General features: G+C 42.7%; 3 protein-coding genes across 6 annotated transcripts in view; 1 reads left to right on the forward strand and 2 right to left on the reverse strand.

Moving 5' to 3' along the window:
* Positions 1–13750, forward strand: part of LOC147050841 (ras-associated and pleckstrin homology domains-containing protein 1-like) — a 31156-nt gene extending 17406 nt beyond the window's left edge. For 3 of the 4 annotated variants that reach the window (XM_085920685.1, XM_085920686.1, XM_085920687.1), the window contains 15 exons: positions 29–262; positions 491–637; positions 917–1093; positions 1984–2058; positions 5690–5767; positions 6430–6504; positions 6647–6731; positions 8169–8290; positions 8618–8683; positions 8809–8952; positions 9056–9166; positions 9496–9594; positions 9708–9828; positions 9933–10060; positions 10542–13750. In XM_085920685.1, the coding sequence (XP_085776811.1) occupies positions 29–262; positions 491–637; positions 917–1093; positions 1984–2058; positions 5690–5767; positions 6430–6504; positions 6647–6731; positions 8169–8290; positions 8618–8683; positions 8809–8952; positions 9056–9166; positions 9496–9594; positions 9708–9828; positions 9933–10060; positions 10542–12785 (3906 nt within the window). In that variant the 3' untranslated portion in view covers positions 12786–13750. The remainder of the gene's footprint in view (positions 1–28; positions 263–490; positions 638–916; positions 1094–1983; positions 2059–5689; positions 5768–6429; positions 6505–6646; positions 6732–8168; positions 8291–8617; positions 8684–8808; positions 8953–9055; positions 9167–9495; positions 9595–9707; positions 9829–9932; positions 10061–10541) is intronic. The other variant, XM_085920688.1, reaches the window with a different exon arrangement.
* A 307-nt stretch (positions 13751–14057) lies between these two features.
* On the reverse strand, positions 14058–18974 carry LOC147050842 (uncharacterized). The gene is made up of 14 exons (XM_085920748.1): positions 18901–18974; positions 18641–18717; positions 18453–18550; positions 18186–18227; positions 17490–17516; positions 17261–17311; positions 17126–17191; positions 16442–16486; positions 16262–16297; positions 15850–15930; positions 15665–15761; positions 15496–15605; positions 14988–15107; positions 14058–14069 (listed from the first exon to the last, which is right to left on the reverse strand). Exons 1-14 carry the CDS (start codon positions 18972–18974, stop codon positions 14058–14060), a joined length of 936 nt encoding a protein of 311 aa, XP_085776874.1.
* A 2305-nt stretch (positions 18975–21279) lies between these two features.
* On the reverse strand, positions 21280–22349 carry LOC147050843 (trace amine-associated receptor 13c-like). Its single transcript, XM_085920261.1, has 2 exons — positions 22174–22349; positions 21280–22087 (listed from the first exon to the last, which is right to left on the reverse strand). Exons 1-2 carry the CDS (start codon positions 22347–22349, stop codon positions 21280–21282), a joined length of 984 nt encoding a protein of 327 aa, XP_085776387.1.
* Positions 22350–23249: the final 900 nt, after the last annotated feature.

Here is a 23249-nt window from a genome sequence, read left to right on the forward strand (position 1 = left end):
GTTCAACTTTTCCAATTTATTTATCCAGGTCCGTCAGAAGCCCCCGGCCGGGCGCAGTAGCAGGCAGCAATCGGGGGGAAGCGGCGACGGTGGTGGAAGTAACAACGTCAGTGGCGGCGGTGGCAGCAGTGGGGCGAGCAGTAGCAGCAGCAGCACCAGGGCCTCGCCCGCCGGCACGATCAGGGTTGCCCCTGAGCAACAAACGAGGCCGGGCCTGGCGTCTAATTTTAGCCTGGATGATATAACTGCCCAGCTTGAGAAGGTATGTTGATGATGCAAGATCTACTGTGATTAGATTGTCGCTGATAAAGCAGAAGATGGCTACCACTCAGAAAGACGAGAATATTTATCTCACAAGGCCAAACTCATTAAGTAGATTAATTTATTTGTCCACTTGATTCTAAAATGAATTGCCATCCAGTAAGTCATGCTGACTGAGATGCCTCCGGAGACACATCTGAATTGTTTATCATCTCTGCCTTCCCATCAGGCATCAATGAGCATGGATGAAGCTGCCCGTCAAAGCTCTTCACATTCGCTTGGCTCGACTTCCACGTCGGCCTCAGTGCGGCGCCCAGGATCCGGTCAGCGGCAGCATCGGCGCACGGGATCGGTCGGCACAGTCAGTGAGCATGAGGTAAACTTGACTTTACTGTGACTTTGACTTAACTGTGCGTAACTTGTACAGTTCTCGAACGGTTCACACAAAATATAGTTGTCATATTTCCTGTCGCTTTATCATCAAATTATTTTGTGGTTGTCTTTTTCTTTGGAGAAAGTTCAAAGTTATGAGAGGCTCAATTTTATTTATCCATTAAGAGGTTCTTTCCTCAATTAAAAAAAAAAAGATCAGAATTGTCAACAATCAATTCATGGATTATTTTCCGAGTAATGATCCAGAGTAAATCTCTTGTAGGTGCGATCTGTCATCCACTCTTCACGGTCCTCCATCACGTCAGCCTCAGGAACATCTGTCAACTCGGCCTCCTCGATGGATTCCTTGGATAGCGTTCCCCATGCCAGCAACTCTGACGGCCATCCTTCAGCCCTACATCCACCCAACGGCACTAGCCAGAGTCGGGACAGCTCGGAGGTAAACAACACACACACACATATACACACAAACACACACACATACAGTAACAATATCATACATCACCATCATTGGTGTCTATACAATTTATCTTTCTGAAAAAAACGCTCATGGTTCATGACTGTGCATGTACACAGACATTTAAAGTTTAATCCCTGTGTGTAACGTAACCTTGAGGGAGAGAACACACACACACACGCACACGCGTAATCGTGTGTGCATTTGTATGACCTAAATATTAGTAGACTATGCTAATGCTCTCAATAAAATGATTTCTAGAGATGAAGCACATAAGATTTAGAAAGATGAAGCAGATCAAATATAGAAAATGTGTCGTTGTAATATGTATATGATACATTTATTACATTTATTGTTATTTATATTATTAATATTACTTTTGGTTTTAGACCTCTCGTTGTCATAAGTGGTGCTGCAACTAATGATTATTGTAAAATAAAAAAACTTATTTTGATTTTCATCCTTTTCTTTCAAAAACCTGACATCATAAATCGACAGTGCAGTACGTAAATGCACAAATATAAATTAGGAAAATGTGTTTACTTAGTCGGGTTCGTAATGTCAGAAAATACACAAAAATTCCTGCTCATTGTTTTCCAAAACAAAAGCAAATGTTAACATAAACTACATAAACCAATTAATGCTTACTGTTGAAGCTGAAATCAATTATGCTGGTCAAGTGATTTTTACAATTTTTAAGGTGGCTTCCGGCAGCCTGTTATCATAATAGTTGTATTTGTAGTGTCTTTTTCACCCACAGGTTTCCTTGCTTTTTGCCGTTGACTGCCACTTCACCCCACAGCTTCCTGCTAAAGCCAGACACAACATTCATTCACCAGGATCTTGTCTTGTCTCTCTCTCTCTCTTTCAAGCACTCCTATCTGGACAGGGAAACTTCTCTGATTTTGAGAAACATAGCAGGGAAACCTTCACACCTGCTGACCAAGGTGACCCCCACTTTCCACATTCCTCACTGCATGTTCACCCTCTCCTTGTCTTGTCTATTCTGGCCTTTTCTAGCCATTTTTTTTTCCGCCTGCACTTTCGGTTTTAATTTTATTACCAGTCAGTGCCAGTTTGCATGTTCCTTCCCTCTGCTATGATTTCAATGCTACCACAATAAATGCTACATGCTAAAGCTCAAACACCATTAGATATCAATGTGTTGGGCCCGATGTCTCATGAAAAAGATATGGTGTTAATAATGTTTATGTGTAGCCACAAGATCTCAAATATTTTGTGCAATGTAGTACCAATTTTTTTTAAACTTTAGAGCTTCCACTGAATTGAACTTTTCTGCAAGATTTCAAAGATGAGATCATGGACTCTGATCATGGCATCAATTTAAAGTGTCCATTCAGATAGTATCCGTTATACTGTTCACAGCATCTTTTTTTCTTAACCTTAAGTTATCGACACCTAATAATAATATTAACTTATAAAGTTAAGGAAGCTTCAAATACTACAGTAAAATGTTTGGGAAAGTGTTTTTCATCATTGATAAGACCAGGTAAGTGAATGTCACCGATTCTGTGTCTGCCATCCTCTTCAAGTTTTGCGACATCCTATTCTGAGAAAGTTTGCTTGGAAAAAAAAAAAAAAGTACAGAGTGGGGTTTGTGAGGGAAAAATATGCATCTATCCATGAGCTTGAGTGAGCTGCAAAGCAGTAATGTTTATTTGGGAGTCAGCCAATTGAAGTCATGGAGCTCAGTTGATGAACAACAGTGAGCTTGCGAACACGGATCAATACTGTTCAAAAGAACAAGCTGCCAATTGTTTTTATTCAAAGCAGATCGAGTTGTTGTGATCCAGGGGACCTGATTTGCTCCCATTAGCTGTCCTGTCATAGTGCCATCTTTTCTCTTGATAAAATAAATATAACTGACTCTGGCATCGTTTAGACACTCGTCTGGTCTCTAGCTAAGCTGCATGCATCTTAATGGTGAAGGTTAAGGTTGTTGTTTTTTTTCTCTTCATCCTTGTGTGTGTGTGTGTGCGTGTGTGTGTGTTGGCCGAGTGCATGGAGGCTCAGATAATCCTCTTTCCAGTGGAGGGAAGTGGTTGTGAGGACCATTATAGGAAAACACGTGCATGCACACAGCAGTTGGCTGGCATCAGGCGTCGCCTTTGAGGCTTGGCTGTCAAGTCCTCCACCATGGTATATCCTCAACTTATCTCCATCTTGTGGTTTACTTCACATAATCACTTTGGCCCTGCTGATCCAAGTAAGCTATGAACTTCCCCAGCATTGAGGAACCCTGATTTATTTATTTTTAAGAGCCTATGTAATTCTGGCACCAGACATCTGTCTGATCCTTGTGAGGTTAGTGAATGTCGTCAGAATAATGTTTGACTTTTTAGCACATTTACCAAAGATTTTATGAATCAGTGTTGGCTTGTACTTTTATAGTTTGAGTGCTAGGTCGACTAAGAAGTGTTTTATCCATGCAGTGTCGATTAAAGTGTGATCTGCACTCATTTGCATGTCGTATCTGATATAGTACCGTTTCTGTGTCAGTATTACGTGTCAGTATTACTTCAGCATTACCGCCGCACACGCAAATGCTAGTCCACTTGTGATGTCGCTCTGCAAATTGCGCCACTGGATCTTGTGACTTAACTGCAGTAAAGTGTGTGTAATTGAAGTGACTTACTAATATAGGTCAAGTGCATATCCAAAGAAAGAAAAAGATGTGCATGGCATGCTTGCAGTAAAAAAAGAACAAGTGTTCAATTACATGAATTTTTTATTATTATTTGTTATTATTTGGCTTTGAGCGTAATAGTAGGCCTGCTGCAATCGGAATAATGCACTTTAATCGAAATGAAAAAAACTCTGCTAACAGTATATACTTGCAGCCTATTTGAGTTTAAAATACCCTGCAGTTGGGTATTTTAAAAATACCCTGCAGTTGGGTATTTTAAACATCCCAAAAGGTTTCGTTATCGCATCTGCATTAGAATTATTCAGTTCGATTTAGCAGGGATGTCACAGATACAATTCCTAGTCATTGTTTTGGGAAAAAAAGGCGGCTCGGTGGAGCACTGGTTAGCACAGTTAGGAGGGTGCGGGTTCGATTCCACCTCCGACCCTCCCTGTGTGGAGTTTGCACGTTCTCCCCATGCTCCCCGGGTTTTCTCCGGGCACTCCGGTTTCCTCCCACATCCTTAAAACATGTTTGGTAGGCCGATTGAGCACTCCAAATTGCCCCTAGGTGTGAGTGCGATTGCGGATGGTTGTTCGTCTCTGTGTGCCCTGCGATTGGCTGGCAGCCAGTTCAGGGTGTCCCTCGGCTACTGCCCGATGACGGCTGGGATAGGCTCCAGCATGCCCGCGACCCCCGTAGGGGACAAAGCAGTACGGAAAATGGATGGATGGATGGATGGATGGATGGATGGATGGATGGATGGATGGATGGATGGATGGATGGATGGATGGATGGATGGATGGATGGATGGATGGATGGATGGATGTTTTGGGAAAACAGCCGGGGGTTATTTATCCACCCGAACTTTACAAAGAGCGTTCGAGTGCACTTGTTTCAAAACGTTTAACAAGACATTGTGAAGTACAACTATTAAAATGAAAATGACGCAAAAATATTCCAGATTTTTAACGAAACCCTCTCCGAGGTGTGGCGCGCATCCCATCAACTTTGCAACCGAGGAAGGCAGCGTGGCCGTTGCCCCTCCTCCCCCCGATCGTCATCCCTGCACACTGACACGTTGCCCCCCCCCTTCTCCTTAGTCCGGAAAAGAACTGTGACGGGAGAAGTTAGTTTGTTTTTTACCACCCCTGAGCCGGATCCCTAGCCAGCCGTCGTTCGATCTCCTCTCACGCTTTTATTAGCTTGGCATTTATCCGACAGCTCGCCTACAACATGATAGGAGGGTACGTGTTTTGATTTTGTTTTCCTTTTCACGTGTTGTCATCCTCTGTTTCATACCAAGCGGCTTTGAATTGACCGTTTTGTTTTGTTTTTTTAAATTGATAGCGGGTACGTGTTTTGATTTTGTTTTCCCTTTCACGTGTTGTCATCCTCTGTTTCATATCAAGCGGCTTTATGAGTCCGTTTATTTTTTAACTTGGCGTTTATCAAAGTGACGTTATCGGTATTTGTTTTTTTATTCCTATATGAGCGCTGATATCAGCTTTTGCGGTCTCAATATGTGTGTAATGCATCTCTGCCGCACCTTGCATAGTCGCTAATAATGCCTTTATGCGATTGAGGATGATGATGCAATGTCAACACCGGAACTTCTTTTATCTAATGGAACTATTGTGACTTGTGCCTCGCATTTGTGTTTGACAAATTTGAGTGACGCGAGTGGGATATGTTGCGACACCTTTTGAAGTACACTGGAAAAAAACTGGCGTGCACAATTCTGGAAGTGTGCTTTTTCAATCCTCCAGCATGATTGGATACTAACAGACACAGAATCGTTGACCGAAAAGTGACAAAAGCCATGAATTCCTGCTGGAAGAGTAAGGTAAAGTTCAGCTAATTGTAGATATGTAGATGTGCAATAAAGTCATTTGTTTACAGCGACTGACCATGTGTGTGTGTGCATGCAGGAGGAGCAAGCTGCCAAGCTGAAGGCGGATAACATCAGAGTCGCCCTGGAGAAGATAAAAGAGGCTCAGGTGAAAAAGGTGAGGTCCTTTGCACTTACTGTTCACGACATTATTTACACCTGTACAATGCAATGAGTTTCTATACTAAATGAAATTGAGTGGTACTACTTGTATCTACTTCAATCATTTACAACTACCAGTTGGGCCACCGTTTTGCATGCCTATGTGTATGTGTGTGTGCGTGTGTGTTTGTTTCTGGCACGTGTCCAGCCCACCAGGCTATGTGGGTCAGGTCAGTGATACTCCACAATGAAAAGACCTGGTTGATAACAGCTGGGGTCATGTGTCCACCCACATACACACAATACACACACATGCAACACTCAGCATAATGACCATTGCGATTGAAATCCCAATCCCAAAGAGAGAGGAAGAGCGATGCTGGATTAACTGCCTGGATTTGCTATACACACACACACACACACACACACACACACACACACACACACACACACACACACACACACACACACACACACATAAAATCACAGAATGAACTATTGCAACCTTCTGTGTTAAATTGCACAGACAGTGTGTTGTTCCTGCTTAGAAACATCAGCAAACAAATTCTCTCGTCGGTGTTGTGTTAAAATGCATTCACATTTGATACTTAGCAAATCACATTTCTTTTTTTCTAAAGAAATCACAACCGTATTGATGACTGATGTTCATCTTCACAGTTGGTGATTCGTGTTCATTTGTCGGACGAGAGCTCCAAGACCATGATGGTGGACGAGAGGCAAACAGTCAGACAGGTACATCAGCTTCATGTGAATATTTTGTTCTACAATAGTAAGTGATGTTTTTTTTTTGGGGGGGGTTATGTGTTTATTTTAATCTTGGGATTGTAATATTTGTGATATGATCATAATGAGAGGTGATTGTCCTGTGCTTCAGGTGCTGGACAGTTTATTGGAGAAGTCCCACTGTGGTTACAGTCCAGACTGGTCGCTGGTGGAAACCATTAATGAACTGCAAATGGGTAATAATACACACCCAGGCCACCATTTCCAACTAAACAAATCACATCAGTTTAGATGTTCAAGTTTTGCAGATGCCAACACTTTCACGATATTTAGGCCTCTCACCAGCTGGCTTTTTTTGTACTGCGTTTTGTCTTTGTTGTTTTGCCTTTAATGGCTGGAATCTTTGTGGCATTTATTAATTCCTTTGTTGGGGCCGTTGTGAGTGGTAGCCTTTTCTAGGAGCCTATTAAGTTGCGCCCATGTCATCAGTATGTCTGAATCCTCCCCGATCAATAAAGTATCTCTCTCTCTCCAGCTCTATCTATCCATCTATTCTCTCAATTTTAACATGACATTGTCTCATAGATTTAATGCGATTGAAAAGACAGCAAACAATCTCCTTTTAGCATATATTTATAGTTTTCACATCATTTTGTTCTACATGCCACAGTATCACAAACAATTAACGAATGCCTTGTGGATTACATTGGAGTCACATTAGCTATTCAGTTTTGTCTTGTTAAATACAGAGAAGCGTTGTTGTCACTGTTACAGTAGCAAGTTGTCCCAGTGTGCTTTAACGCAGCATCACCGAGTAGTACAAAGACGGCATGCACTCAGATATGCACCAACAAAGATGAGTACACACACACTCCTCGAGGGGTAGATGGGGGAAGATGTGTGTTTTCCGGGCACACACATACGCACTGTACTATCAGCCTCGACTCCACTAACAGACTTTGACACACACACACAGGAGCGTGCACGCACACGCATCCCTTATGTAGGTCCTGTGTGATGGTGCATGTGATGTAACCCACATCTTGAGGGGGCTCTACCAGCCATTCAGCGCTGTTGTATTGAAAAGAAGAGGGGATTAGGTAAAAAAATGTACTTTTATAGAAGATACAAACGTGAAAGGTGGCTTGAGCATGAAGGCCGAGTGCAGGTTAACTGGTGATTTTTAATGATCTTGCACACGCACTGTATAGATGCAAACCTATTCACAGGCCAACAGAAACCCTGCTGTGTGTCCTTTGGCAAGAGAGCCATTCACTTCCTATCGCATTGACCTCTCCATACTTCCCCTACAGGAAATGAAGCAGTGTAATTATTTTGATACCACATTTCCAAGCATAGAATTGTATGTTGTTTTTGTGTCAGCAGAGGAAAACTAATTGAACTTGCACAAAATACTAAAACACATCAAGTCAATACACATTAGTAGGACAACCAATAATGAGTTGAGTGATTTTATTGTATTTTTTTTCTCTACTGTTCGAAAAGTGGTTTTAATGAAATTAGGATATTCTCATAATGTTTTTTGCGACTAATTCCTTATTTGATTGATGGGTTTTGAATGTAGAAAATATTTTTCTATTAATCCGAAACACAAGAGTCATTTTTGGAAAAACAATTAATTCCTTTATTTGTATGTTGGAAACACTTTACAGAACGCATCTTTGAGGATCACGAGAACCTCGTGGAGAACCTGCTGAACTGGACGAGAGACAGCCAGAACCGCCTCATGTTCACTGAACGCATTGAGAAGTATGCGCTGTTCAAGAACCCACAGGTAAACCCACCTGGGCCCGGTTGTTCAATACCCGATGATTTTGACTCCTGGTTAACCCCTAACCACCGGTTAAATTCTTAACCTGTTGGTTAAAGTTAACAGTTTTGAACAAGATAGATGTGGCATAAAAATTAACGGTTGGTTAAATCTTCTTAACCAGTGGTGAAAATGTATTTTCTTGTTTTGAACAACCGGGCCCTGATTCACTTACACCACCACCCCAAAAAAAAAAAAGTAAACATGTATATTATGTTTCAATGGCTGCAAATATAATCTAAAAGTCCTCTCATCTTGGCTGATTTTTTAAATTTTTTTTGCCTGATACAGAATTATTTGTTGGGACGGAAGGAAACTTGCGAGATGGCTGAGCGGAACAAAGAGGCCCTGTTAGAGGTTAGTTGAATTTGCATGCAGCTGTGTCACATCTAACACATCTTGACCATGAAAACTTGGAAAAAGACTTTGAAGAAGCATTGACAGCTAAGGTGATCTGGTGTGCCCCCTTTTGTGTTTGTCAGGAGTGTTTTGGTGGCAGTTCAGTGTCAGTGCCGGAGATGGAGGGCGTGCTGTGGCTGAAGGAGGATGGAAAAAAGTCCTGGAAGAAACGCTACTTCCTACTCAGAGCCTCTGGCATCTACTACGTCCCTAAAGGCAAAGCCAAGGTGAGTGTGTGTGCACGCTTATGAGCATTTTGTCAACGGGAAATAGTGAAATGGATTTTGCAAACAAAGGTGGACTATGATGCACGTGTGGTTGTTTCTGCAGGCGTCCAGAGACCTGGTGTGTTTCCTCCAGTTGGACCATGTCAACGTCTACCACGGCCAAGATTACAAGAGCAAGTACAAAGCACCTACCGACTTCTGCATGGTGCTGAAGGTACAAGTATAATTCATCATGCATTGTGACAGCATAGCCTGCACTGCCCCCTGGCGGCCTTGGAAAATGCACTAGGTCAAAGCCTAATTGACAATTTGTAATAGAAATATGGATTTCTTTGTTTATTTATGTGGTCCAAGTTGTAATCAAATATATACGTATTATTATAGTTAATCAAAACTATTTTCTTCTATGTTACTGCTGTTTGGAAAGAGGTCAAATGCTCAGTATTTTAAGTTTGTTTTGTTTTTGTTTTTTGCGGTGGCAACATGTCAAGCATAGAAATGAAGCCTCCTATACGAATGTATGAATGTATCTTATTTGTGCAGCACCCTCAAATCCAGAAGAAGTCACAGTACATCAAGTATCTTTGCTGCGATGACGTCAGAACACTCCAGCAATGGGTCAACAGTATTCGCATCGCCAAGGTAACAACATCCAAATATTTTGTCCCATTTTGTCAGACATCCTTGGCCTTTGATAGGAACAAATAATCAACAACGGCATCATGTCTTGAAATGTTGTCATCTTATTCTTCCAGTATGGCAAGCAGCTGTACATCAACTTTCTGGAGGCCATGAGGAGGACCGAAGCAGCCTATGACTGGTCTTCGCTCTCTTCTTCCTCCATGAAGTCAGGCTCTTCCTCCTCCAGTCTTCCAGGTGACTTTTGTCTTCATGGCTTCAGCATCAGTTTAGGGCTTTAAACAGATATACTGGTTATTTCCACATATTATTTATTAAATCTTTTCATGTCCGCCTGTCAGAGTCTCAATCCACCCACTCCAGCCAGTCGGACAGCGGCGTGTCAGAGATGACATCGGGCCACGGCCGCTCCCAGAGTGTTGTCAGCTCCATCTTCTCCGATGCGTGGAGGAGGGGAACACAAGGAGAGGTGCGACTACATCCAAATCACACACACTCTTCCGACATCTTTCCTTGTCCTTTGTGGGACCCCACGTTTGCCCTCTGCTTTTCTGCCAGCCGTCAAAGGTCAAAGGGCTTGTCGCAGTGCCACTGTGTGCTGGTGGTGGAGGCAGCAGAGGTTAGACAGGAAGTTTGAGCGTGTACATACACTTGGATGATATTTAGTTTTTGCAGTTTGCAAACATATTAATACACTACTTGTAAGCCTTGAGTCCGGTGGACCTGCTTGAAACTTGTGCTGTGATGACACGTGCTAATAACAGAACCTCGAACTTTTGCCTGTAGTCATCTTATTTTGCACTTGTTTGCTGTTTGACTTACTGCATTCCATTTTGGATTGATTGATACAAAATAAGGGTTGTTTTAATATTTTGACACACCTCTCTTTTTCTTTCTCACCTTCCTGTCTATCTTTTTTTTGGTCTTGCCCTTTATTTTGTTCCATCCAGATGCTGAGAATGGATGCCATCAGTAGGCCCATCCCCTTGCAGATCCCTACCGTGTCCTCCCAGCCCCTCCCGCTTTCCCAATCTCAAACGCCGCCTTCTCGAAGCAGCTACACCGACGGGACGCTTCCGCCCGACGATCTGTCTGTGGTCGAAAATGATTCCCATCAGGCGGCTTCTGCGGCAGCTTATGTCAAGTACAGCACGCTGGCTCACCTGCAGAACCAGAAGCAGTCCAGAGCGCCCCCTGTCGGAGCCGCCCCCCTGCCCAACTACAACACTCTCCCAGCCACTTACGGTGACACCTCCCTGCCTCCTCCATCCGCATCTCCAGTTCTTGGCTCCGCCGGGGCCGTGCTGAAATTCAGCCTACCCGTTCCTACACCTTTACCATCAGAGGATGAGTTGCACGAACCTTCGTACCTCCCACCTCCACCACCAGAGATCCTGGAAGACACCGAGTTGCCTCCGTTCCTAGATCCCACACTGAATCACCGTGCTCAACTGTCCAACGCTGGCCTCCAGCAGTTCCTGGCGCAGAAGTTCCCCAATATGGTCTACGACTTTACCCCAGCAATATCTGAGGAATCTTCTCCGCCTCCGCCCGAGCTCTCGCCCCCTGCAGACCTGCGCCCCCTGTCCCCCAACGCCCCGCCTCCGGCACCACCAAAAACCTTCACTGGTGGGTTTCCTCCTCAAACTGCGCGAAAACCTGCAGGTCCCTCCTCCCTGCCGCTAGCGCTGTCCCCGGTGTCGCCCACACCACTCGCCAGCAGCCACGGACCTGTAAAGAAACAGCAGAGTTTTTCGACAGGCCACTCTCCCAATCAGCCTCCCCCCACGCTCCCCAAGCAGCACAGCCTTTCGTCCAAAAACCTTGTCCTCTCCCCTTCCCCTTCCTCTTCCATGTCCTCTGTCTCCATGGCTACCTCGTCATTGGTCAAGCAGATTGTCAATCAGTTCCCGGGCAATGCTGCTTCCGCCCCTCTTCCCTCTTCAAACTCGATGGAAGGATCAAAGTTGGGTGCACCTCAGTCTCCCCCGGCAGTCAAGGCGAAACCAAAATGGCAGCCGGGCGGCACTGTTGGTCCCCAGTCCCCAGAGTTCCCGCCACCGCCTCCTGACGGATCCCTTGCTGAATTCCCTCCTCCGCCTTCCTCAAAGACGGGCTCCCCCATAAAAAAGTCACCCTCCACTTCATCCACCGGCTCTATCAAGCGAGGGCCTCCGCCGACCCCGCAGAGGGCCTCCTCCGCCCGTTCCAACTCGGGCGAGGCACCGGACGACAGGCCCAAGAAAGTCGAGAGCCTGCTCAGCAAATTTGGACAAGGTGGGACGTCCTCTAGCTCCTCGTCAGCGACCGGCTCGCCCTGCAAGGACTCCTCAGCCCTTCCGACGGCGCTTCCCAAGCCGGGGAAGCTGAATTTGGCTAACCTCCCGCTGGCGCTCCAGGGGCTCCAATCAAGCCAACACCACCAGTCCTCATCAGACTTCCCTTCGCCTCCACCCCCGCCACCGCTCTCCCAATCGCAACATCTAGAGTCGTCCCCCGATTACTTCCCGCCCCCGCCGAGTGACTCTGAGCTCTTTCCTCCTCCGCCCCACCCGTCCGAGTTCCATCAACCACCGAAGGTGGCCGTGGTCAACCCCCAGCCTCAGAAGCAGCAGCAGCAGCCGCCGGCGCCGCTGGTGTCTTCATGGAAGCAAGGTTCCCTGAAAAAGGGAGCTGTGGCGGCGGCAGCACCATCGCTAAATCGGCGGGCCAGCAACACAAACCCGTACGACACGACCACGTCACTGCCGCACTCTCCGCCGCCCCTCTCTCAGACCCCAACGCCCACCGTGGCTACCTATTCCTCCTCCCCCGTTGCTCCCACCTCCCCCAAATCCGCAGGACCGAGCACACTGGCGCTTAAGACTCACTTCCTTGAGGACCTTAACCGCACTCTGAAAAGGAAGTCAGTTTCCCGCCATGGCTCGCTCACCTCTTCCAGCCTCATCCCCTCCTCCAAGATGGAGCCCGTGGCCACCATGGACGACATGGCCCTCCTCCCACCTCCGCCGCCCGAGCTCCTGCAGCAGCAGCAGGCGGCCCGCGGGCACACGCAAACGCTGTCCCGACATCACGCGCACTCCCAGTCGGCCAAACACAGCACCAACATCTCAGGCTATGCAACGCTGCGGCGAGGGCCACCTCCCGCACCACCAAAACGGGACCAAAGCACCAAACTGACCAGCGAATGGTAGAGGACAAAGACTGGAACTATTTAATCATCTCCCTGCAGTGGAATCATCTTCCGTCTTGAGTTTGTGTGACTCTTCCTGAATCCTCAAGATGCAGTCAAACCGATATCCAGCCAAAGTCGTGATTTCATTGGTCCAATCAAATTCCACGCAAAAGGAAGAAGGCGGGTCACTTCTAACTGGAACTCAATGAACACAAACAGCACGCAGATTAGGTTCTGACTCCTACTGACTTGACCTTATTCACATTATCATTCAAATTATTAGTCTTGTCATTGCCAGTATACATTCAAGCTATCCAGTCAAGAAGCATACCGTATATACACAAATACAGTATATCTGTACTCTGTACTGTATGTTTATGTATATACCTTATGTGTAAACCTCCAAACTTTTCTTCACTATCTGTTGAGCTTTGCATAAAAAAATAGAAAAAAAATCGTACCATTCGAGAAGTTTTGATGAACGCTGGTACCCAAATGGAGCCGCAGCAATGATGAAGGATGCAGGGCGGTGTATTGAGGTGTGTTTATAGTAAATGTATGTCGTGGACTGGGTGGGAGGAGGGCCTTTTCAGTTCAAACCTTTTGTGTGTGTTTTATATAAGATTATTTAATGCTGGAAAGATGTTATTACCACATAATTATTATTTGAAGTTTTAAAGGAGTTGTTCAAAGAAAGTTTTCATTTCATGTCCAAAGTGTTCTTCACCTTGCTTAAACTGTCTGTTCAAATGATAAATTGTAATTTCATCATTTCTATACAATTAATATCACATTGTCACCCTCTTAAAATAATTGCCTAAGTCATATTTTGCCTTTTTTTTTTCTTTTTTTGCCTTAAATGTCTAATGGTGCTGGTCACCTCTGCTAAAATCTGTTTCATACCTAAATTTATAATTCAGTTCTACCCCAGAAGTTTTTTAAATAAATATTGATAAATGAACCTTTTTTTTTTTTTTTTTTGGTTCTGTGTGTTTTCTGGGGGGGGGGGGCGGGAAAGTGTCTTAGGCCATTATTTTACAAAGGTGACGATATGACCAAACGCTTGTTGACTATACTTGGCAGATGAAGAAGCTATGCAGTGTATTGTCACATTGCAGTGGGTGGCACGCCAAAGAAGCCAACCAGAACGATGTGACTGCTCATGTCAGATTAGGGCTGCTCACCATAAACCTCTATACATCTGAAGTCCTTAGCAAATCAATATGTGGCATCATTGATTAATCTGGCAATAAAATACACTTTTTTCCTAATGGCCTCTCCTTTGCTGCAATTATTTGACAAGCTGCATCAGGGCATTGAACAAATACAATCATGGTTTTCATTGGACAAGGGCCATCCATTTATAAAAGTCTAAAAATTATATCAAATTTGACAAACTGCATTGGGCCAGCCATTGAATGAATAAAATTTAAAGATAATATTCATTGGACAAGGGCCATCAATTTATAGAAGTCTAAAAATGAAACAATGATACATTGTAACTATATAAGTATATATATTTGAATTCCCAAACAAAAAAATAGGCTATTAAGTATATTAACATACATTTAGGTATAGTCACAAACATAGTCATGTATGTTGATACATGATGTACTTGCATTGCTAAAGTTTATTGCCCAAACAAGATTTATGATAAAATTCATATGGAATAATCTAGATCACTCATGGATGGTTGCATCATTAACATACATTTAGGTATAGTCACAAACGGCAACATACATGATGTACTTACATTGCTAAAGTTTATTGCCCAAACAAGATTTATGATAAAGTTCATATGAAATAATCTAGATCACTCATGGATGCTTGCATATCATCACAAGCGACAATACTTAACAGTAATTGTTTATTCAAGTATGATAAAATGCTGGAATAAGGTTCATGCGTGTTGGAGTGAGCATGTTGGAAAAATGTTAATATGTTCTGAGGGAACTCAAGCCGGGATGCTTTCACTTTTTGGGTTCTTGATCCGAAGAGCAGCAGCACGGAAAGAGAAAACCCATTTAAAGAGATGTTATCAATTGCAATTAGCAGGATGGGATCTGTCTATGACAAAGCAGGAAAACCAACACATTTGATGAAGTCCACCATTTACTCCAACATATTGTCCGATGAACACTATGACTATGAATGTTACATGCTTTTCATTGAACAACAATAATAACAGAATGCCTGACATAAGATTATAAAATGCAATTACCAATACATCGATCCACTGAGCCTCGATGTAGATGTAGAGAGCCTGCTTGTCGGTCCGGAGAACCATCACATTCTCCCCTTGCAGCTTCTTCATCATTGTGTCTCCATCTGCTATGAAAATCTGCAAAGACAAGATCAGAAAAGCTGCAACTAGACAGACCTATCCAAAGAGGGCACCACACATCAAGATTTTCCTTCCCCCTCCATTGCTATCAAAGCCAGTAACCAACTAGCAAATCAACTTAAGCTTGCACTGTTGCCGGACACAAAGAGAAGAGCAGCTGGTTATGGTGACTTCCCATATCCTGTCTCAAGTCATTCAGGTAGGTTCTGAATTTACATGGGCCCAAGGAACTATATAGAAGTGAGTTCCGGAGTTCAATTTAGACAAATGTTGTGCTTTGCCGCCATCTAGTGGTGTCCTGTTGCATATCACACTAACTTTTTGTTGTCAGTGTCTCAAAAATTCCAAATCTATACGCGTATAGCCCACTTAAGACTGAACAGACCGTCTGGACTCGATCCGGCAATGGCTCCGGGGTTCTATCCCTGGAACAGCTACATGTGACTGAAGGACCTCGACTTCCTGGTTCCCCTTGCTGACCTGCTGAAACATACACTGCAAGGCAAGCAAAGCTCATCAGGTGTCCTCTAAGGCAACATATGATTGTGGCACACCTTCTCCAGGAAGTCCTGGCTCTCCAGGCAAACCAGGCAATCCCACCAAACCAGGGTAACCCATCTTTCCAGCAGGCCCAGTTGATCCTTTCAAACCCTGCATGGATCAACACCAAAATCCTATTTATATGTTTTTTTGTTAAACAATGATTGAAATTTTATCCTAATTTTTAGTTTGGTTCTACCGTGATTCCTCTGCCACCAGGCTCTCCTCTGGAGCCCTGTATTCCGTTAGGTCCTGGCTCACCCCACAGGCCACCATCGCCCTAAGGTGACAATGTTTCAATTTTCCATTCAACAACAGAAAAACAAAAGAGATTAGTTGTAGCAGACCATCGGAACATTGGAACAATTAAGAACTGCAGTTAAATTATACCCACAAGCAGTTTGTTGTTTACCGCACATTATGACATGACAAGCATTTGTCTTTACCAGATTGACATCTGTAACGCTTGTTTTTTCTCTTAAATGACAACTAGGTATACTAAACGTAAATTAAACCATAACAATTGGTCAATCTGAAGTTATCATGGATCTAATGAGTCACGTTCGAGTCATAAAGGTCCGCTGTGTTTGGAAATGGATCCGTGCGACTACCTTCTCACCACACCTCCCTGTGATGCCTGGATCACCCTGTGTAGATGAGAGACACAATTTTATTAGTCGTGCAGAAATAATGTAGCGGACGATATTGTTCTTCAATGTCGTTGGGTGTGAAGAAGTCCACTGCAAGTAGTTTGACTAAAGTTGGGAATCAAAATAAGTATTATTACTCACAGGAGCTCCTCTGGGTCCTGTGTCTCCTTTGAAGCCTTTATCCCCCTGATATGAAATAAATAAATGTTAATAATATTTTGAACCCCTAATATGGAATAAATGAATGTCAATAATATTTTCATCGTATGCTCAAACTGAGACATTAAGCTGGGCGCTTACCCGCAATCCTGTTCGCCCGATACTTCCCTGTAAAAGAATGAAATGTCAACCAGTGGTGGTGCAAAGAGGTGTTTTTCTTTTCTTTTCTTTTTTTTTTTTGTCTAATCCACGTCGTCAGCTTTGGGGCACTAATTGCAGAGCTACAAATATTTAGGGGGCGTAGACTCTCTTGATTTTCAGGTATGCGACGTCTTTGCACACTCTGCTCTGTTTTAAGATTACTTGCCATCTAAGTACAGTGTAAAATAGTTGGATTTTGTCGGTTTAATCAATGCTCCACAAACGAAACATGAATCAAAACACTATGTTTTGACTAGTTGGGCTGCACAGAACATATTATAGCAAAGAAAATTTGGGGGTTGACTTCCCTTTTAAAAGTAATGTGATTAAGAGGTTTGGTGAGTCCCCGTTGAAGGCCTACCAGGAGGGCTGTCACTAATATACTGTCAAGGCAATTAAAATGTACATTTTCCATTTCCCTTCGAATATGAATAAGTGCTCCACGACTTTTATATGAAAACCTACCATCATCATGCATGGTGATCCGGTTTCTCCCTTGAGGCCCCTCCAGCCTCTGTAGCCCTTCTCTCCCTGCAAAAAAAAATAAACACTGCTTGTTACCTACATTATTATGTGGAAATGGAAATGTTGGAGTGTCACATTCCTGGGGCCCACTCGGTCCCGTCGACCCTCTTTTTCCTGATGCTCCGTCTGCACCCATAACACCCGCTTGACCCTGAAACAAACATAACACACTGTTTGCTTTCACTTCCACAGAGTTCCTTTGATGGATTGATTGATTTATTCATATGATGTCTTCTGGTTGAAATAAACAGCAACGAACCATTCATCACACTCCCCAATGTTGTTAGCATGCGTGTGCATCTACCTTGGGTCCCCTGGCTCCTCGACAGCCCTTAAAATAGGAGCGCAAAGAAGAGTAAGAATACTGAGTAGCATACCAAGAACACAATCCCTACTGTGAAGATAAAATGTGGCTTGGTCTTCCAGCAGGACAACACTCCCAATCACAACCTGGAGTGACCTAGCCAGTCTCCAGACCTCAAACCCATAAGAAATTTGTGAAGGGAATTCAAATAAACGTTTGACTTCTGTAATTGCCAACAAAAAAAATGTAATATTACTAAGCATTGAATTAATATTTTGTTATTATTGGCCAATTACTTATTTTCCACCATAATTTACAAATAAATTCTTTTCAGATATTTTTTTCACATTCCGTCTCTGACAGTTGAAAATTATAGGAATTTATATATAATTTACCAAAGTAAAATATTATATTTAAATAAGATTAGATTGATGAATAAATCTATAGATTTTTTTTTACGTATTCAATTTAGATAGTACTTAATGGTACTTGAAATGTAAGCATATAAGAGTACAATATAATAATGACTAAATAATAAAAATTTCAAATGACAAATTGCAATAAGAACAATTTAAATCATGATAGTAAAATAAATCAATATACAATACCACTTAATAAAACCGATTTGATATTTGCATTATTTTTTATTTTCTAGTTTGTTTAATTAATTGTAATTATGGAAAAAAAATGACTTGCCTTATCTCCTTTAGGCCCTGTGATGTGTGCCCTTATATCAACCTGAACAAACAAGCATCATGTTTACACACATACACTCACTGTCCAAAAAATTAGGTACACTTGCACAATCCACTGACACAACTCAACAATGCCCATTTTTGATTGAGATGATTAGAGATGATATATATGTGGTTAGATTTTGCAGTGCAGCTGTTACATCATTCCTGACTCAATTTAGAATGTGCATGTGTACCTAATCAAATGACCATTTAGTGTGACACCTACCATCAATTCTGCTCTTTGCTTTAGTGGAGGAAAGAGTGGAGGAGGAAGAGGAGGAAGAATGAAAAGACCGCATGACTTGACCGGGAATGACAAAAACCCTGAACACAATGACAACACAATCCAAATTGACATTGTGTGAGTTATTTCATCAATTTATATTATATGCATGATGTCAAATGTGTACTGACTGCTGGAGGAGACTGGATGATCGGCCTGGAGGAGCAAGGTGGTCAATCTCAGAAGCAGTGGAAGTAACATCTTCATCCTGAGGAACCAGGTCATCAAAATATTAGGAGCACCTCTCAGTATGTTGCAGTGCAATTGTACCCACATTACAACTGCTCAATATTTCGTGTAATACTGTTTGCTGAGTGTATTGAGCAAGACTATTTGTCAATTCCGATGCAATTGTTATCAAAACAGACAAAGAACTTTATGATAGCTTTACCTTGCGTTGCAGTCCCGCTCTAGAAGCTCTCCTCGACTTGGAAGTGTGCTGAAATGCAGCACTGGACCTGGCATCTGTTTTTGCAGACATAATCAGATCATTGGGCCAAACACACACACACACACACACACACACACACACACACACACACACACACACACACACAAAAAAAACAGAGACAAAGAGGATGAAGCAGCAGCTTGTTTCTTTAAAACCATCCATATTATGACTCATTCTGCATTGTATTTAATGCACTTCATTGCCTTCACTTCACTCAGTTCAAGTGCCACACTAAGCATTTTAAATAGGTGACAAGGAAAATAAATAAATTAATTAAAATAAATAAATAAATACATTTAAATATATATATGTATATATATATATATACACTTGTGTATATCTATATATCTCTATATATATATACACTTGTGTATATATATTTAAAAAAATAAAAAAAAATAAAAAAAAATATATATATTGCATATATATATATTGTATATATATATATATATATATATATATATATATATATATATATATGCCATAGTACACCACTAGAGGTCAGGCTTTATATTATACACCTGTGGTTCTTAACCTTACTGGAGGTACCGAACCCCACCAGCTTCATATGCACATTCACCAGACTTTTTTTTTTTTTTAATTCAAGACATGTTTTTTTTACTGGTGCACAAAATGAGCCGTGCATGAACATCACCTTGTTCAAAGAGAAAAACCAACACAATGCATGAACTCACAACAAATTACATACTGGCAAATCAGAATTTACACAATAAATCAGGTTTGTTCAGACCTCCTCAGTGGAGGCTCTGTCAAACCCCTGAGACCGACTCACCGAACCCAGGTTAAGAACCACAGTTATACACACACACACACACACACACACACACACACACACACACACACACACACACACACACACACACACACACACTCACAAACACACACACACACAAATTACTAAACATACAAAGCAAAGCGTACTTAAATGAACTAAAGGACAACAATGTCTCGGATTACTGAAAATGTCTTGCAACCAACCAGTTCTCGCCCAAAGTTAGTTGGGATAGTTTCGAGCGCACCCACAATCCGAAAGACACGTGCTATAGAAAATTGATGGATAGCTGTCTCAGTTCTTTTAAGGTACTGTATGTTCTGAGAACAGCTGGAATAAGTCATTGCAGTCATTCCGGATTGTCACAAAGATCCAAATATAGAAAACTGCTTATCTCCTGGAAGGAATGTTACAGGTACAAAGGTAACAATAGGAAACGCAAAACCTTTAATCAGCGCCGACTGCTAAGCATAACAGCGTCCTTATCCTCGGTGTGAGAATGGAAACATTCCAAGTGTCGCTCAAGTACTGTAATGTCAGGTGAAGGCTTTTCTCACCGTACAACGGGGAATGCAGAAGATCTACACCAATGGCGTGACCTGTCACTACTGTCTGCATCGCCATGTCTGTGAATTTGCTTTAAGTTGTACCTTCCTGCAAAAGTCTAATTATAATGTCATTGGCTGGCTTTGTTGACTCATTAGATAAAATACGCATCTCACTTATGTATCATCGCAACACAACTGGTTGGTTGCGTGTGGAAATGTCTAGAGAATGTTTTATAGACGTTATAAAATAGGGAGATTAATGGTGGGAACCATCACAGCAGCAATAATATCACAGCAGAAATATTCCCCCAAATAAAATTATAAATATGTTTAATCAATTAATCAACAACTACTTTTATTGACATACCCATCCAAACAGATGCTGCAAATACAGTATGATGCCAGTATGTAAAACAAATGGAAAGCAATGCAACAGCACAAATGATGCTGAGTTGTAATTTCATAATACTGTATACTAAAATATAAAAACAAATTATATCTGTGAGGAAAAGTGTATAGGACAAAATGTATTTGACTACGCCCAGCAAGCTAATGCATTTCTAATGCTCCACAAAACTGACCTCTTGAAAAGAATGACATTGTGAAATATTGAAATGAAACAAATACAACAGACAAGATATTTCTTAGTGTTTGCATTATTTATTTATTTTTGCAGTTCTTTGGACCCCCCCCCCAAAAAAAAAACAACAACAACAATGTGCTGGTGCTTTCACACTTTTTGTATGATGTTTTTTTTTAATTAATGCCCCTAAAATAATTCTCAAAGGCATAACAATAGAGTTCTTTTAAATCAAGAATGTGTTCTGATCTGGACATCAATCATTATGATTGTCTGCATTGCAAGCAAAATAAATAGAAGATAAATAACTAAGACGATAGCGTCATCCACATTTGAAACAAAATCAATTAAATGTACTAATCTGGACAGCATGAAAGCTGAAATGCATTCGGGCTTGTCTACATTATGTTCAGTTGGCTGGAATCAAACTGCAGAATCTGCAGTGTCACAATGAGCTTGATGGACTTTCTAAACCAGGGATAGAAAATAGCATAAATCAGTGGGTTCAGGCAAGAGTTGAAGAAGACCAAGCAGATAATAGCAGCTGAAGATGACGCATTGAGCATCACACTTTGGCCCGAGATGGCGATGCAGTAATATGGCATGATGAACATAATAAACACCACCACAACCACGCCCAACGTCCTGGCTGCTTTCAGCTCAGAACTCTTGATAGTTGTGCCGTGCAATGTGAACATCCCCACGCGGGAGCGCATGGCGCGCACCTGAGACACAACCACTACAAACACTTTCACGTAGAGAATCACAATGACAGTGATTGGGCCAATGAAGGAGAAAAGGAGGTCTGTTAAAGCTACAGCGTACGTGACCACTATCACACACTCACCTACACAAGTGTTGGACCCGCCAGGTTGCTTCAGAGAGTTAAAAAAGCAGAGATAGTTGTAAACTAACGAAGAAGACCAACACAGAAAAACACATATTTGAACTCTTATTAGAGTGACTTTGATGGGATAGTGAAGAGAGTCACAGATTGCTATGTAGCGATCAACTGATATGAGCACCATGCTTCCTATTGAAACAGACATTATCACGTAATTCAGAACATAATACACAATGCATATCAGGTCACCAAAAAACCAGCAACCGTCAAGCTGGAAAATCTGAAACACCAAGAGGAAGCCCACCAAGAAATCCGAGGTAGCCAGCGAAAGCAGCAACAGGTTTGTGGGAGTATGGAGTTGCCTAAACAAAGATAAATTCTTGTTAACATTTCTGGATTTGGACATAAGGCATAACAGTGCAAGTGGAAAAGAAGCACGATGGATCACTTGAAGTGAGAGATGGAAATAATGACCAGCAGGTTCAGAGTGAAGGTGATCAGAGAGATGGCAGACAGCAGGATGGAAGAAAGAGCAGCGGTCGAGGGATCACGCTGCGTCCTCCTGCAAGAAGTGTTGGCGAGCAGCGGGAAGCACAATTCGCTTTGCTCCTGCATCGTCATCATCAGGGAGGTGCAGAAGACGAGTTGCCCTCACAAGTCAGTCAGCTCGTTGTTTCATGATGGTATTCATACCTAAGGTCCATAACATCTGACAGTAGCCACACCTCCTTCCCCACCTCATTGTAATGATCATCATAATAATCCTCCCATACTTTGAGGTCAATATTTGTGGGGTGGGGGGTGTGAATGGCAGTTTTACTTGCCAAATTAATCATGTACAATCTTTCAGTGGATTCTCTTAGCTCACTCAAAACATTCACCATGAGGATAGAGTCTATCTCGCGCAACACAGGTCACCCAAAAAGACAACAACCTTCAAAAAAACAAAATCTTAAAAAACATGAGAAAACCCACCAAAAGGTCAGAGGTGGCTAGACACAGAAGTATCAGGTTTATTGGGGGTGTGCAGTTGTTTAAAGCAAGAGAAACATTTATTATTATTCCTGGACTGATCATAAAACAAAATAGTGGAAGTGGAACAGTAAATCACAAACTTGTAGTGAGAGATAGAAATTATGACCAGCAGGTTCAGAGTGACGGTGATCACAGAGATGGCCAACAGACGCCTCGGCCCCCAAATGTTATGCCCGCTCATCACCGGCACCCTCTCATTCCAGCATAGGAGTTGGGGTGCACCACCTGTACGCCGAGGGACGGCGTCGCCGAGTGGCTGGCAACCTCTGCCTGTACTGTGGGGGGGGCCGCTCATTGAGCCGCAACTTGCCCATTAAAAGACCGGAGCTCACGGGGCGACAAGGGATCTGCGTGAGCTCGACCTGTAACGATTCTCCCGCCAGCTCCAAGCCTTTCCATTCGGCCTAACCAAATATGCCCGCTGTTTTTCAGGCATTGGTGAATGACGTCCTTCAGGGCCCCGGCGCTGTGTATTTTACATAGGACAAA

This window comes from Syngnathus leptorhynchus, chromosome 9, assembly GCF_054491065.1.
Source record: "Syngnathus leptorhynchus isolate UIUO chromosome 9, UIUO_Slep, whole genome shotgun sequence".
Taxonomy (NCBI): Eukaryota; Metazoa; Chordata; class Actinopteri; order Syngnathiformes; family Syngnathidae; genus Syngnathus; species Syngnathus leptorhynchus.